The sequence below is a fragment of the Dama dama genome, chromosome 18 (assembly GCF_033118175.1).
Source record: "Dama dama isolate Ldn47 chromosome 18, ASM3311817v1, whole genome shotgun sequence".
Taxonomy (NCBI): Eukaryota; Metazoa; Chordata; class Mammalia; order Artiodactyla; family Cervidae; genus Dama; species Dama dama.
In genome coordinates this window covers 58,631,627-58,649,893 of record NC_083698.1, presented here as the reverse complement: position 1 = coordinate 58,649,893, position 18,267 = coordinate 58,631,627, and the positions used below count along the sequence as shown (strand labels likewise).

At 35.6% G+C, this 18,267-nt stretch overlaps 1 protein-coding gene across 1 annotated transcript in view; it reads right to left on the bottom strand.

The window, feature by feature from the left end:
* Window positions 1-18,267, bottom strand: part of HERPUD2 (HERPUD family member 2) — a 46,265-nt gene that overhangs the window by 7,249 nt on the left and 20,749 nt on the right. Inside the window, exons 3-5 of the mRNA XM_061165378.1 lie at window positions 14,335-14,412; window positions 10,901-11,014; window positions 8,239-8,393 (exon numbers count right to left, since the gene is read on the bottom strand). Of these exons, the coding sequence (XP_061021361.1) occupies window positions 8,239-8,393; window positions 10,901-11,014; window positions 14,335-14,412 (347 nt within the window). The remainder of the gene's footprint in view (window positions 1-8,238; window positions 8,394-10,900; window positions 11,015-14,334; window positions 14,413-18,267) is intronic.

The following is an 18,267-nucleotide window of genomic DNA, read 5'->3' as shown; positions in this document are numbered from 1 at the left end:
GTGGGCAAAGTAATGTCTCTCCTTTTTAATATGCTATCTAGGTTGGTCATAACTTTCCTTCCAAGGAGTAAGCGCCGTTTAATTTCATGGCTGCAATCACCATCTGCAGTGATTTTGGAGCCCCCCAAAAATAAAGTCTGACACTGTTTCCATTGTTTCCCCATCTATTTGCCATGAAGTGATGGGACCGGATGCCATGATCTTAGTTTTCTGAATGTTGAGCTTTAAGCCAACTTTTTCACTCTCCTCTTTCACTTTCATCAAGAGGCTTTTTAGTTCCTCTTCACTTTCTGCCATAGGGGTGGTGTCATCTGCATATCTGAGGTTATTGATATTTCTCCCAGCAATCTTGATTCCAGCTTGTGCTTCTTCCAGCCCAGTATTTCTCATGATGTACTCTGCATATAAGTTAAATAAGCAGGGTGACAATATACAGCTTTGACGTACTCCTTTTCCTATTTGGAACCAGTCTGTTGTTCCATGTCCAGTTCTAACTGTTGCTTCCTGACCTGCATACAGGTTTCTCAAGAGGCGGGTCAGGTGATCTGGTATTCCCATCTCTTTCAGAATTTTCCACAGTTTATTGTGATCCACACAGTTGAAGGCTTTGGCATAGTCAAGAAAGCAGAAATAGATGTTTTTCTGGAACTCTCTTGCTTTTTCGATGATCCAGCAGATGTTGGCAATTTGATCTCTGGTTCCTCTGCCTTTTCTAAAACCAGCTTGAACATCTGGAAGTTCACGGCTCACATACTGCTGAAGCCTGGCTTGGAGAATTTTGAGCATGTGAGATGAGTGCGATTGTGCACTATACCTTACTAGTGTGTGAGATGAGTGCAATTGTGCAGTAGTTTGAGCATTCTTTGGCATTGTATTTCTTTGGGATTGGAATGATAACTGACCTTTTCCAGTCCTGTGGCCACTGCTGAGTTTTCCAAATTTGCTGGCATATTGAGTGCAGCACTTTCACAGCATCATCTTTCAGGATTTGAAATAGCTCAACTGGAATTCCATCACCTCCACTAGCTTTGTTCATAGTGATGCTTTCTAAGGCCCACCTGACTTCACATTCCAGGATGTCTGGCTCCAGGTGAGTGATCACACCATCGTGATTTTCTGGGTCATGAAGATCTTTTTTGTACAGTTCTTCTGTGTATTCCTGCTGCCTCTTCTTAATATCTTCTGCTTCTGTTAGGTCCATACCATTTCTGTCCTTTATCGAGCCCATCTTTGCATGAAACGTTCCCTTGGTATCTCTAATGTACTTGAAGAGATCTCCAGTCTTTCCCATTCTGTTGTTTTCCTCTATTTCTTTGCATTGATCGCTGAGGAAGGCTTTCTTATCTCTCCTTGCTATTCTTTGGAACTCTGCTTTCAAATGGGTATATCTTTCCTTTTCTCCTTTGCTTGTCACTTCTCTTCTTTTCACAGCTATTAGTAAGGCCTCTTCAGACAGCCATTTTGCTTTTTTGCATTTCTTTTCCATGGGGATGGTCTTGATCCCTGTCTCCTGTACAATGTCACGAACCTCCGTCCATAGTTCATCAGGCACTCCATCAGATCCAGTGCCTTAAATCTATTTCTCACTTTCACTGTATAATCATAAGGGATTTGATTTAGGTCATACCTGAGTGGTCTAGTGGTTTTCCCTACTTTCTTCAATTTAAGTCTGAATGTGGCAATAAAGAATTCATGATCTGAGCCACAGTCAGCTCCCGGTCTTGTTTTTGCTGACTGTATAGAGCTTGTCCATCTTTGGCTGCAAAGAATATAATCAATCTGATTTCAGTGTTGAGCATCTTGTGATGTCCATGTGTACAGTCTTCTCTTGTGTTTTGAATTGAGTATTAAATGATATTAAAGAATTTTTAATTCTGTTGCATGTTCTAATGGTATGTGATTCTTACAGTCCATATCTGTCATATCTGTTACAGATACACAGTATTTACAGATGAAGGGATATGATGTCTAAGATTACTTTAAAAATACTTCAGCCCAAGTGAAAAAAAAAAGAGGAACAAGGGACAGGTTGAAGAGCTGCTGTCTATTCACTGTTGCTGAAGCTGGATGATAGGTAAGAGAGATAGAGATTCATTAGTATGCTTTTAAAGTTAAGAATTATAAAGGAGAGGAGATGAGCTGCAAACTTCAACAATCAGAAACAAATTCTTTCAAAGAAAACCTGCATGGAATTCCCACTTTATTTTCAGAATATGCCTTTTCAAGACTCTCCACACTACTTTGTTCTCCCTTGCTGAACCTCCCTTGATCAGCCCCAGTGTTACCGGCTATGAAGCTCTCCCACCTCCTGCAAGCACACAGTCACTCCCTCCTCCAGGCTCCTGCAGAACTTTGTCAAAGCCATAGAAGCACATCAGCGAATGGTAATGTATTTGCCAATCTGACCTACTTCCATTGAGGGCAACTACATAACTCATTTTCCTGTCTTCAGTGCCCAGCTACCGCAAATTCTAAGTAAACCTTTCCTGAAGAAAGCCACATGATCCTTATATGACAAATTTGCTTATTCAGTCAGGTTGCTTCAAATCTGACCAATAGATCTGACTAGAGAGAAGTTTTAAATGGGAGAGTAGAGGGGAGAGAACCACCATTATAAATGAAATCAAAATACAAATGGTAACACAGAAAAATATACTGAAACAAATGATAAAATATTCACTTCAACAAGACAGTTAACAAACACAGACTTTCTAGTCAGATGTGGATTTGAATTCTAGCCCTGCTACTGACTGCTGAAGTAAGGCAGGCTACGTACCTTTTAGCCTCCTTCTCCTCATTCATAAATTGGGAGAGAACAGTACCTAGGCCACAGAGTTGGTATAAAGTTCAATGAAATAAAGCATGTATAAGTGCTTAATACAGTGCTGAGCTTATGGTAAGTAATTATTAATACTAAACAAATAATACTCAATAGTATCAATTAGTAATATTCTTTTACATAAAGAACTGTCACAAATGAACTTTTTAAAATGCCAACATGCCAACAAATAAGCAGTTCACAAAACAGAATAAAAAGAATGTCTCTTTATCATGTCTAAACTAAAACAAGGGCATTCCAACTTACTGCACTGGGATGTATGAATTTGTAATGGTATGGTGAATCAGGCTCTTAACAACTGTTACTGAAAGATACACTATAGGGGATCGGGATGGGGAATACATGTAACTCCATGGCTGATTCATGTCAGTGTATGACAAAACCCACTGCAATGTTGTGAAGTAATTAGCCTGCAACTAATAAAAATTAAAAAATGAAAAAAATAAAAATAAAAAATAAAAAGCAGAAACATTACTCTGCCAAAAAAAAAAAAAAAAAAAGAAAGAAAGAAAGATACACTGTAACTTTTCTTTTTATGGCTGAATAGTATTCCATTGTGTATAAATGTACCATGAGCTCTTTATCCATTTTCTCCCTAGGGACACTGAAGTTGCTTCCTTATGGTTATTATAGATAATGCTGCAGTGAACATGTGAGTACATTTATCTCTTCAAATTAAGTATTTTCATTTTCTTCAGATACTTAGAACTGGACCTGATGGATCACATGCTAGTTCTGTTGTTAATTTTTTTAGGAAACTCCATAATGTTTTCCATAGTGGGTGTACCAATTTACACTGCCAGCAACAGTACACAAGGGTTCCCTTTTCTCCACAATCCTGACCAACACTTATTAATTGTTGTCTTTTTAATAACAGCCATTCTGACAGGTGTGAGGTATCTCACTGTGCTTTTGACCTGCATTGGTCTGATGATTAGTGATGTTGAGCATCTTTTCATATAACTGCTGGCCATCTGTATGCCTTCTTGGAAGAAAGTCTATTCAGGTCCTCTGCCCATTTTTAAACTGGATTATTTGGTTTTCTGCTATTGTATGAGTTCTTTATATATTTTATATATAACCCCTCATCAGGCATATGATTTGTAAATACTTTATCCTATTCAGTGGGTTGCCTTTTCATTTTGTTGATGATTTCTTTTACTGTGCAAAAGCTTTTTAGTCTAATGTAATTCCATTTATTTAGTTTTGTTTTCATTGTCAAATCTAAAAAATCATCACCAGGTCCAGTGTCAAGGAGCTTTATTTTGTTCTAGGATTTTAATGGTTTCAAGCCTTATATTCAAATCAAATTCATTTTGAGTTAACTTTTTCTTTTTTGGCCATGCTGTGTGGCTTGCAGGACCTTAGTTTCCTAATCAGGGATTGAACCTGCACCCTCAGCAGTGAAAGTACCTAGTCCTTACCACTGGACTGCCAGGGAATTCTTATTTTGAGTTAATTTTATGTAGGATATAAAATAGTAGTCTAGCTTAATTTTGTTGCAGTTTTTCCAACACCATATATTGAAGAGACTGTCCTTTCATAATTGCATAGTCTTGCTTCTTGTCATAAATTAATTGATTATATATGTATGGGTTTATTTCTGGGTTCTCTATTCTGTTCCACCAATCTGTTTTTATGGCAATACCATATTGTTTTAATTACTATTACTCCATAGTATAGTTTGAAATCAGGGAGTGTGATGCCTTTAGCTTTGTTCTTCTTTTCAAGGTTGCTATGGCTATTTAGGATCTTGTGGTTCTGTACAAATTTTAGGATTGTTCACTTTTGTGAAAAATATTTGCAATTTTGACAGATACTGACTGAATCTATAGATTGCTTTGAGAGTATGGACATTTTAACACTAATTCTTCTAACTCATGAGCATTTGTGTCTTCAATTTCTTTCATTATAATTTTCAGTGCATAGGCCTTTGAGGTAATTGCTAATGCAAACTTTAAATGTTGTAGATCTATATTTGATCTGGAAATATGTCCAGACTACATTCTGCTTTTTTAAAAGATTTATAAAATAAAATAGTATGATGTTTCTATTTTAAAAGTATACTTAGAAAAGTATTTAGAAGGATACTACAAAAATGTTAGTAACACTTATTTCTGGGTGGTGGGTTATAAGCAGTTTTTGATATTAAAAAAATCAAATAACAGAAGAGTACAATGAGTAGGTTTTCAGTTTTATTAATTATAAAACAAGGCTGCTACTATTTCAGGCAGGGAAATTAAGTGTACAAAACAGTGGGCAATTTTTTATGAACCAGTCAGCAATGTTTAGAGTTAAATAAACATGACAGCATAACACACTGTGAGTCCAAAACAGTCACAATTTATAAATGTGACATTATAAATGGACAGCCAATGTGGTGATGCACATGTACTGTTTGGTCTTCTCATTGTTTCCTCAAGAGCTTACTGGGCAAATAATCACCTGCATTAGGATGTCTTGACAAGTTAGGCTCCCAGAATGCTGTTAAGTTGGCAGAGTCCTAAACACTACCCCGAACCTAGTGATTCAAAAACTCAAGGAACAGTGATGAGAATTTAGCAATTTTAAAGACTGAGAGTACTAACCTACATGGTGGAAAACACATGTGACTAGCTAAATATAAGCTGTGCTGGAGTCTAAAAATGATGTGGAGAGATTATATTTTGTTGGTGAATTCTTCAAGGTCACCAAATTACTGCTCTTGCACATTTAAGGCAAGGCTATATTAAATAAAATTTACATAAAGACAGATGTAAAGTCTTCATTAGTAAAAGATTACAACTATAAGATTAGGTTAAATCACATTCATTGTTAAGCCGAATAACCTACTTATTGAACTTTCACTTAAATTGCTTTGTAAATCACAAAGTGCTCTTTCCAAATACAGCCTTATTTTTCAGCACCTGGTACTGGCACTCATTCAGACGTGTCAGCGTGTCAGACTCACCAATGCCTATAAATATGTCTGCTGAATGAACATACAGCATTCACTTATAAGTATGAATGAATTTATAAATAATTGCTAACGTATCACTCAACTCTTTACATACATGAACTCTTAATCCACACAGAAATCCTGTATAATAAGTACTATTATCTCCAGATCATGAGCAAACTGAAGCAAAGAAGAGAAGAGACTTGCCCAAGCTACTCAGTGGATAGGGCTAGGATTCAAACCAGGGAAGGCTGACTCCTGAATCTGTACATCCACTAAGCTATACTGCTCTCCTGATTTAAAACTAAATATTATTAAGGATTTTACCTCTTTTCATCTTAATACTCATTTTTAGCAAAATAAACACTATTTCAGATTTTTCTAATCTGTTTTATATACTTCTAAGAGCTAAATGCGTTTGCTCCAAAGTCTGTTGATTTTCTCAACAGACTATGTTTCCAAGATATCCATGGTCTTATTCTGAAAACATGCAACTTTATATACTTTATTACAGAGTATATATTCACTGTGTAGGTACTTAATGCTAGTGAACTGTGCACTTTAAAAATGCTTTAAAAGGTTTATTTTATGCATATTTTACCTTAATTTAATAAATCAAGAGTTAAAATATATATATTAATATATTCACTGTAAGTATGAGAAAGAGTTAAAAATATTATTGTGCAGATATAACTATTGTCAACATATCATTATATATTCTTCAAGGTTTATTATATCCATTCTCACTTTCCATCACTACCACCATATTTGGTAAAATATTAGTAACAGCACTCTGTATATATTGAGAGGAACTGAACTGTCTTATTCTGCAAAAAAGACAGAAAAGGGATCACTGTCATAAGACAAACTATTTTAAGCCACTATTCTACCATGTAAATCGTGATAATACTTTTTTTACAAATAACAAAGTTCTGGTTTGTAATAATCATTTTCTGAAAACAAAAATAGTTTCATGAGGTGCTTTATAAAAGTCTACAATCGGCCTCACTAAACACTTATTTTTAGAAGAAAAACTCAAGAATATGAGACAAATGAGTCTTATTATTTGTCTATATACTCAGCTTTGTTTTTCTACATTAAGAATTGAATTAAGTTTATAAAGTTCTAAGTAAAAAGTACCCATATGTTATTACATCCTCTTTGGCTTAAGAGTTAGTGGCTACTCCTTGGTTACATCACTTACTACCATTTTGGGGGGGTCCCAGGCATTTGCTTATTTCCAGCCTCACCATCATAGATCTGGAGCACTGTCACACACTGCAGTCCCACAGCACAATATGCAATGCAAAACAACTATCAGTAACTATTATTCCTGTTTCCTTTACTTCAAAAGTACTCCAGTTTCAGACAGACCCAGATCTAAACTGTATTCCCCAAGATCCTCCTCTCTGAGCTGTCCACAGCTGCTGTGGCTGTTGGCTGCATTCCCCCTTGAACTGCCTAACCCAAAAGGCCTATTGTACTTCCTAAATATAATGTAGCCATAGCAAGCTTCTTGAGTAAACTCCTCTTAAGAAAGTCTCTGGATAACACGCAATGGTTAGCATATCTTCATAATACATCACCATAATACTTATCACAATACTCGGTCTTAGTTGTTACCAAGCCTGGCTGATCATAAACACCAGTAGAACTTTTAAAAAAGAGATTACTAGGCTCTATACTCTTCCAAGAACACTCTTATTCACCCATCTTTTCTCCAGAAGACTAACTTGAGTAGATCTATAGTGAGACTGGGGCTTCCCTGATGGCTTAGTGGTAAAGAATCTGCCTGCCAATGCCCAAGATGTAGGAGACACAGGTTCAATCCCTGGGTAGGGAAGATACCCTGGAGGAGGAAATGGCAGCCTATTCTTGCCTGTAAAATCCCATGGACAGAAGAGCCTGGTGGGCTATTGTCCTTAGGGTCACAAAGTTGGACACGACTGAGCATGACACAGTGAGATTGAGTAAAAACAAAAATTTTAGTTACCTAGATCCTTACTATTCAAACTATAGTCAAAGCATCAGAAGCATCAGCATCACAGCAGAGCTCACTGGAAATACAGAATCTCAGGCCCTGTTAGACCAACTGAATCAGAACCTGCATGTTAACAACATCTCCAGGTGATTAGCACCAACATTAAAGACTGAAAGGTACTGCCCCAGACAATTCTAATGTACAACCAGCTTTCAAAAGCACTGCTCCAAAGAATTCGGGGGCAGTCCAGTGCTCTCACTGCAGAGGGCCCAGGTTCAGTCCCTGGTCAGGGAACTAAAATCCCACAAACCACACAGGACAGCCCCCAAAAAACTGCCGCACCTAACCCTCTAATTCGCCAAACATATAATCAGGTATATGAATAAATTTCAAATGTACTTTGACTAGTGAAGGGGGCTACCATGAAAGTCTGGAGTCATAGATTTTTAAGAGGACCAAAGCTATCAGAGTTTCACTCACCCTTGCATTACATATGGGACCTGATGACTCTGTGCTGCGTCAGTTTGTGCTTGTGGAAGGGTACGTTGCCTCAATCCTTCTGAGGAAGAACTGGTAGCTAAAGTCAAGGTTTCTTGACTGGATGATGGAGTTGATGATCCTGACTGATCTGAACTCTACAAACAAAAATGTAATTATTTTTTTCAAGGAGATTTAACTCATTATAATCACAATATTTTAGACACATTACTAAAAATGTATCTGTGAAATCCCTCCGCAAAGAGTGAATTCTAGAAATTTACTGATTTGACTTGTGTGCCCAGCATAATAGGTATATTTATTTATTTATATATATAGGTATAAATAATTTAATTCTCATGAGACTAAAGAGTTTAGAAAATAAAAATCCATTAATTATACAATAATAGTCCATTTCTCAACTATAAAAGGCTGAGTAGTCATTATATACCAAAAATAGCATACAAAATTTGTGAAAATTAATGCATGCAAAGCTCTTTTCATGATGCTTAACACATAAGGCAGTGTTCAATAATGGTACTAATAACTGGATCACTTAAACAGTTACTATGTACCAGCTACTGTATAACATGCTATTAGTCATATACTGGTTTAAAACATTGAAGAGCATGCTAGAATTTGGTGTTATCTCTGACATTAACAAGGAACATAACCTTACAATTCACTTAACCCCCTAAGTCACAGCTTTCCTATAAGAAATGAGAATGAACTAGATTTTCACGATTCCTTTCAGTCCTAAAATCCTATTAGTTTAAAGATACTACCAACAAATACTGTTTTTTTTTTTAACAAAATGAACAAGATACCAAACAGAATTTTAAAATTCTCATGCATTAATGGTGTCAGTAACTTACAGATTCAACAACTTCAATCAATATAACCCCTTGAAGACCACCTCAATTTGTTGCTGTTTATTGAAAATAGTTTGTCAAGTGTTTTATGTAAATTTAAAACACAATTACAGTTTCTATAAATTACCTACTTTAAAAAACTGGATACAAGATAATTTCAACATCCTTCCAAGTTTGTTAAAATCACATTTACTGGTACTGCCTTCCTATTTACAGCATGTCTTTTTGCATGTCTACCTTCCTTACTCCTGCCATGTGAAAGGTCCTAAGGACCTTTGAAAAATTAACAAAAGCTTTAGAATGTCATTCCATACCAAACAGACACCAAATATCTACTAGGGAGGCTGATTATTAGGTACACAACCTGCAAAGTCTTCTTTTTTGGCAAGATTTCATATTAAATGGGTCATCAAAATATGGTATTCACTAAAAAAAATTAATAGAAGAAAGGCCTAGCCATTTGGCAGCACACCCTAATTTCTCTAGAACTAATTATTCCTGACCTTATTAGGTAACTTTCATGAACAGATTTTTAAGACATTATCAAGTCCCACTGAAATTTATCAGCCATAAAAAAATTAAGAGGAATTCAATTTCATTCTCCTTTGATACTGCTTAGATTTTTTATAACACACCTCTGAAAAACTGAACGTATATTCTAAAGAAATGAAATCATGGCTGAGGAACCACTAAAAAAGGGAAAAGAAAGTTCTCTGTCAACAGAAACAGGAGTAACACAACTGTTCAAAGACTATAAACAGAATTCTATGCCAGTACCAGGGTTTTGTCCCTTCTTATGCAAGGTAGGAAACATAGAAAGACCCTTAGTTAGGTTTATCAACAAAACAAATTTCAGTTTAGTGAAAGCTGAATTCCCATGGCTAGTATGAGAAAATACTTACCATTGAGGCTATGCTAATTAAAGAGAGCAACTACAAGATCTAGTTTCTTAAAGAAGCAGTTAACAATCAGTCTCTCGTTATCACCCCTGCCATTCCGTCCCCTCCTCCGAATTTCGGCTGGATTCCTGACAAGAAGGAAAGCACACTCAGCAGTACAAAAGCTCCCTACCCAGGAAGCTGTACACAAGCTTCCCACTCAGCCAGTCCTTTTCTTGCGCCTCCAAAGGTGTCCCATAAAGCTTTTACAGGAAACCAAAAATAATTTAATATAAAAGAATTTGGACAGTGTAAAAAATGTCTAAGTTGAAAAGTTCAACTAGTTTTTTAAATTTCCAAAACAATTTTAGGCAGATGGAAAAATAAGGAGGGAAAAATGAATACTCAGGTCTGAAAGAACTGGGTACATCAAGTAATTATTCCTCTCATAGTTGGAATATATATTCAAATCCAGTCATTTTAAAAAACAATTATTGACCAAGCAATCTTCTTCAAGAAGATTTAGCAAACTTAAAGTTTAAATAATTTAATCTACCTTGATTAAATATAATATATAAAATACCTTAAACATTTCTGAAATATTGGCTGTAGAGTTTATATTATATAACCATATCATAATTCTGTCTCTTTAGTATTTCAGTAAATACTAAACCCCTGAAGATTGGCTCTATTACTGACCTGCCATATAGCAAATTATAACTCATGGGGAACAGGCTTCAAGGGATTACATTGTGTATTGGATCTCTAAAAATGAAGTTTAAATGATTAACTTAAGCTGTTCACAACACAGTCTCACCACCCACAAGATCCAGTTGTTCTGTTTTCCACTTAGTTTTTAGAGGCAAGAAGGGATAATCAGAAAACTTCAGCATTTCTCTGCCCAAAACAACTCACAGAATTGCTGTTGGATGCCAGTGCTTCATGACTTTCTCTATTGGTGCTGGATTTTGGAGAACTGGGAGGAGTCCGAGAAGTACATACTAGATGAACCATATGATACTCATCTTGCTAAAATTAAAGAAAATTACATTTAAAGGGTGGTACTGGAAAGTACACAGCTCAAAAATGTCAGTAGCTAAGCAGAAATACTTAACTCAAAACTTAAGTTTCTTCCTACCACAGCCATTTTCTTAGTAATAAATTGTTGTCACCCGCACATAAATTGGGACCCTTCTGAATTCAGTATTTCCTCCATGCTTAGAAAATGGTCTCAACACTCAGGAACTACTATATGAAAAAAATTATTATTTTGTTTACCAAGGGATTTTGAAGCAAACACTGCTGTAAAGTTGTGTCAATGCAATCTATGATTTCAGTATAAAAATACTACACACATTAATCAGTACTGTGACAGTCACACTGAGGCTGAGGCCTACAAACTTTGAATAGCAAATGTTTTCATTATTTGAAAACTTACAGTGATAAGGAAACTCAAATAACCTCACTATAATCTCATCTGTCTGAATTTTAGCAACAGTATTTTATTTCTTAAGTCAAAAACTGGTTTTATCTCTAACACTGATACACAGACGTAGAGCATCTATTTGACCTATATTCTGTAAATATTCCAAATGAGTCTCCATAAATCTACCAACTAGGAGTGAAGGAAAATACTCTAATGATAATTGACATTTTAGCTTAATAATTTCATGAGTATATTTATCATAGGCATAAAGCAAGTAAATAAGGTAGAGTAAGGAAAGGCAGAGAAGAACAAAGGATGGCGCAGCACTTTTAAAAAGTCAGAAAATGATTTTTTTTAAGGTGGGGGGGGAGGGGGGGCGTGCGGCCAGAAATAAAGAAAAGATGCCCAGTTGTGAGAAAGAGAAACAAAGCTCTAGGAATTCATCATCTTCCATAAACAAGAATTGTGCTTAATTCTGAGGTGAATCCAAGAGAGGGCAGGAGTCAGTCCCTCCCCTAAAGAGACTCATGATGTTGTTAAAAGAACAGACTAGGGCTTCCCTGGTGGCTCAGTGGTAAACAATCTGCCTGCCAGTGCAGGAGACACAGGTTTGATCCCTGATCTGGGCAGATCCCACATACAGCAACTAAGCCCATGCGCCGCAACTATTGAGACTGTGTGCTAGAGCCCGAGAGCTGCATTTACTGAAGCCCGCGCGCCCTAGAGCCTGTGCTTAGCAACCAGACAAGTCACCGCAGTGAGAAGCCCGCACGCTGCAACTGGAGAGTAGCTCCCACTCTCCAACTGGAGAAAAGTTGGCATAGCAATGAAGACCCAGCAGCCAAAAACAAATAAATAAATAAATAAATTTTTAAAAGAACAGACTGGCACATTAGAGCACAATTAGAGAAATACATAAATCAGTCTTTTGCACAAAACTGAGACGCATGAACTATAACTGTTTTACAGGTTTACAGGAAGAAGTTAATAGGAGTTAGAATACTAAATAAAGAAAGGCATTCCCAGAAACAGCATTACATGAGGTACACCAAGCAAAGCAGGTAGAAAGGATGCCTGATTTAAAATGTCCCCTTAGCTTGGGAATACAGAACAGTAAAAAAACATCCAAGTGTAAGGTGTTCATCCATACAAACCTAGTTTCAAAGATCATATTAACCACAATTACCTCATAGTATTTATTCACCTTTGGGAAATGTTTCTATAAAACATTTTATAACTAAACAGGTAAAGTTAATGACAGCATTTAACTGAAAGAAGTAAAGGGTTATACAGTTCAGTGATCTGCTCAAATTGCAAAGATACTGTTCAAAATGTTCTATGATAAGGGACACAACAGTCCTTTGACTGAAACTGGGTGGTTTTTGTTTGTTGTTTTTTTTGGGGGGGGCAGGGGGGTGGCCATAGAGAGGCCCATGTGGGATCTTAGTTCCCTGATCAGGGATTGAACCCGAGCGCCCTGCAGTGATAACGCAGGGTCTTAACCATTGGACCACCACGGAAATCCCAAAGCATTTTAAGTATTCTGGCTGGAAATGATTTTTGGCAGCAAAACCCTTTTTAGAAGTATGCATGTTCAGACTCTAGCTATCCTTGGGTTAAAATAATACATCTATATTTCAAAGAGCATATAGTAAAAAAAGTTTTTAAGGATAAAACTAGGAAAGAAAATGAAGAGGTGGAACATAGTGGATTTGGGGGGTAGTGAATATTCTGTACAATATTATAAGGTGGATACCTGTCATTATACATTTATTAAAGCCTACAGAAAGTACACCACCAAGAGTGAACCCTAATGTAAACTATGGGTTTGGGGTGACGATGTCAATGCAGGCTTCAACTCTAACTACTGTAGCACTCTAATGTAGACTGATGTAGAATGCTGTTAGTGGGAGTAGCTGTGTATGTGTGGAGGCAGAAGTTATATGGGTAATCTTTATACCCTCTGCCCAATTTTGCTATGAACCTAAAACTACTCTAAAAAATAAAGTCTATTAAGAAAAGAAAGAGGGGAGGATATATGCTTAAAAAGCCAGTATTTTTGAGAGAGAGGGAGAAGCAGAGAGAGAGAGACAGTGAGAGATGTTATTAAACCACTTTGGCAACCTGAAACTACATAATTAAAATGAAAATGACAGTAGGAAGTCACACTAGCAAAGCTAAAATGTCAACTATCTAAACAGAAGGAATACACCAGTGTAAGGTTTTTTAAAATTTCCCACAGGTGATCATAAACATACACAAGAGCATAAAGAGATTAGGGATATCTGGAAAACACTGAGTTAAGTCAAAAATCTAAAGTGAAACCTAACAGTTATATATTCAATTCTGCTACATTCACAAGCAAAAAGAATCTCAAATGCATAAAAATTCTAAAAGTATAAATTCCACAAATAAACATGAGCTAAAAGCTGCCATTAAAGTAACTAGCATTTTATCTATAAAAAAATTATATTAAAATATATTTAACTCTGAGTACCAGGATTCAAAGTTTGCTGATGGACCAAGTGGGCTTCCTTCTGTAATATTTGATGTCCCAAAATTAAACTACTAACTCAAGTTAACTTGTATTAAAATGTCATGTAGTTTCATCAAAAACGGATTTAAGAGAGGGGGCTGTTACCAGCCTACTTGAGCACTCTACTCCTGCATTAGTGGTAAGTTGATATGGCTTTCTTCCACAAGATAACAAACCCCTGAACACAAATATGTAATGCTATTTCAGATTTAGCTATCAGATGGATATATAAAACTGTTAACTAATCACAATCACCTATTATGCTACCCAAAAGGGTTGATTTTAGGTGTCTAAGAACTAAATTGGTTGGATATCAAAAGAAAGTTCAGAACATATTTCCTCTGGCACTCTGAGTAATTGGTATTGAATAGTGGTGGAAAAGCTTACTTTTCTGAGAATGTCTTTCAGCTGCAGATGATCGGGAAGCAGTCTGCCCGAATACACCAATCTCTGATCCTTCGTCAACTAAGAAATGGGATAAAGAAAAAAATTCAACTTTTTCTAATTATACAAATAGAAGGTTGGGAATAAGATGCCTTATGGCATGGGTAAAGTAAAATTCCCCTTAGGCACAAATAAGCAGAAAACTGACATAATTTAAGAATTTGGTTTTTCCAAATTCCATTTAAGACATTAAAAGTTCAGCAAATGGTAACATATCTACTGTAGATATAATAAAATACAGATAATTACCAAATTATCTTTAAAACAGGGGGAAAACAGGTAAATTGGAAGTCAGTCTTTCAGCCATAATACAATGCATGTGTGACTATCATTAAAAACCTTCAAGACTATTAATGAGAAGGTGGCTGGCTTTCTATTTAACAGTCCACAATGGGATAAAATTCCAAGGTCACCAGTGTTACTTTGCATTATTTTGTCAGTATTTTTAATCAAAAGTATACATAAAATTTATTTTCTTCTTCAGTAACATCATGCAGGGTAATTTATCAGTTTTAAATTAAAAGCCATTTGGATATAGTTTACAGTCTTAGATAACTATTCTAGTTTTTATTATTCTTGCCATTCTCGTGAATACCTTTGTACATTTTTCAAAAACACAGACTAAAGAAAAACAAGCTCAAGTGCATGGAGATCCAAGAGCCATCTCCATATACAACCCAAAATATAGAATAAATTCTGGTTATCTCTGCCTTATTTTGTACTTCTAATAAATCTGCTAAGTGCTCACACTACAAGCATTAGGTATTTAAAATAAAAACATTTATGTACAGTCCCCATAAGACCTCCTATTTCATAATGGAGAAACAGGCAAGTGTTCCTTGAACTCTATTGAAACAAATATTGGCTATACTGACAACTACTAAACATGCCAAATCCAAGCAATAACTATAACAATTTTCAAACAGTCTATATATGCAACATGGCTACTAAAAAAGAGTCTACATTAAAATTAACCACAGTAAAAAGAGCCATTCTGTAGTTAAGATCTGTGGTTCAGGGTATCTTAGATACCAAAGATCAAGAGAAGGTATAGTTGTCCTTCCAAGATACTTAGCTTTTAGGTGTAATTTAATTTCCCCAGAAGTATTTTTGAGTGCACCATTCCAAAAATGCACATATATAAATTCTTATATATAAACAACCAAATACAACACAGGATTTTTTTAAAAAACTACATATCACAAGTCTTGAAACTTTAATCAATACAAATAAACACTGAATGGGGCACAATAGTAAATTATATAACATAAGTTAAATGCTAAGCAGATAAAGACTGATTTAAGCCCTGAAGAAATGAATTAGATAATGCTTTATAAGTTTCTACAATATACTTATTACTTCAGCTGCAACCTAAAGAAGTTCCTTTGATAAATACTATAGCCATCATAAACTATCAGCTCCAACATTTAATAGGTACTCCTATGTCATATCATTTGATATAAAAAAATCAGTCTTTTCTTATGAACTTTTTTACTTTACTATTAAAATTATCAAACACAAAGTGGAGAGAATAAAATGAAGCCCCTTACCATCTTTAGAATTCCCAAATATCCAGCTCCAACAATTATCAACATTTTGCTATTCTTGTTTCATTTACCCACCCCCATTTCATTTTTGGCAAGGAAGAGTTTTAAGACAAACACCCCATATCATTTCTTTTCACGTGTTAAAAAATAGCATGTATCTGGAGCAGTTGTTTTTGCAACTAACCACAATATTACCACCTTCAATAAAATAAACATTAATTTCTTATTAAGTAATATCCAGTACAGTTCAATTTTCCCCACTTGCTCAAAAACGTCTTTTTAGGGATGTGTGCTGTGCTGTGCTGAGTCGCTCAGTTGTGTCCGACTCTGTGATCCCATGGACTGCAGCCCCTGTCAGGCTCCTCTGTCCATGGGGATTCTCCAGGCAAGAATACTGGAGTAGGTTGCCATGCCCTTCTCCAGGGGTCACCCCAACCCAGGGATCGAACCCAGGTCTTCCGCATTGCAGGCAGATTCTTTACCATCTGATGGTTTGTCTAAATCAGAATCAAACAAGGTTCACACATGGAATTGGGATGTTATGTCTCTTTTAATCTTTTAACAGCTTCCACTTCTTTCAAAATTTTCCCTAGCTATTTGTTGAAGAAAACATGTTGCAGTCTGGATGTTAAGTGACTGTGTTCTTCTGGTATAGTATAGTTTGTCCTATAGTCTCTGTAAATGCAGTTAGATCTGGAGGGTTGATTAACTTCAGGTTCTTTTTTGTTTGACAAGAAAACTTCCTGTTATATCACATCATTATTCGCACACGCAGATTGGGTGACCTACTTTTAGTCATGTTAAGATCAATCAGTGTATTTAAATATTGTCAGCCTGATTCATCCCCTATGAAGTCTGCCATCAAACATTCACCTTATTAATAACTTAGATCAAACTGCCTAGATCCATTATTTCATTGGGGTAGAAAATAATTTTGACCTCTGTAGTCTGTAAGAGCTTCCTTGCTTTCGGGCACATAAGGTTCACTTTCCACATTTCTTTTGCCAGGCCTGGAAACAGCCACAGTTCCAGGGGCTTTGATTCCTTTTAATAGGAAATGGCATCTAAAGACAAAATCTGGGGTCTAAGGGTACTTATGGTCACTTGCTATTATTTCTAAGATTCTTCAAGAGAGATACCAAATACATATTTTTGAAAAGGAGAAACTTAAACCCTGAGTGAATATTCATTTTTCTGATTTTAACTGAATGGTATATGGTTTTTTAATTTTATTTATACATCTGTCACCCTGAAAATGTTTTTTACTAATGATATTAACAAAATTATGCCATTAGCAAAAGTACTTATGTGCTTTATCCTACTATGTATAATCTCAATAATACTGGATGAGGTTTAAGATTTCTTGTCACTTTTCCAGTCCTTAGATCTATCCTTCTAGAGATATGAAGTCAAAATACTGTTTCAAAATTACTTGTAATAATTCTTCTTGTAATTTTGTTAACATCGTGACACTGTTAAATTGTTTTATTACCATCTAGGATTTTTTTTGCTATTTAATTTTTAAAATTATATATAAAATACACAGAAACAAAGGAAAAATTATAGAATAACGTACAAAGAGGTTTAGCTTCTGTCCCCTATCCTCTTCCTCTGTAATTCTGAATTACCCTTCCATGGTTTTTTAACAACATAAAAAATCTGGATATAAGCACACTTGTGTATCCCTTCTTTTCTCACATAAAAGGTAGAACATGATACTCACTCTTTAGTATTTTGTTTTCTCTTATTTTACCCTGGCAGGTACTCCTTAGCAGTATAAAGATGTCTTCCCCACTCTTTTTGAATGCTCCATTACACAGAAATACTAAAGTTTACAACATGGGTATTTGAATGTTTCTAGGTTTTTGTTATATACTCATAGTGTCCTTCTTTCACACTATTCTATTTATTTCTCTATATCCCCCACCATATCCTGCAACATAGAGCTCCCTGGTGACTTTGATAAAAGCAATCTTGGTGGAACAGTAGGGTAAAAGCTTTACTGGGATGTATTTAAGAGAAAAGGATAGGAATACAGTTACAAATAATGAATATTCAGAATTTATAAGGAGTTGTGCACTACAAACAGAACGGGAATAAAGGTAATAGCTGGAAGGGAAGTGGGAGTCAAAAGAGGGTCTTGTTTGTTTTACTGTTTTGTGTTTTTATTTTTTTTTTGAGGAAAGAGAAATAACATGTTTGTATGCCAATAGAAATAACCCATCCTCAGGATGATTCCAAAGTGATGATGCAGGAGAGAAAAACAGAAAATTTCAAGAGCAATGTTCTTGAGTAACTCATAAGGGGTAAAATCTTGTGTGAAGGAGTT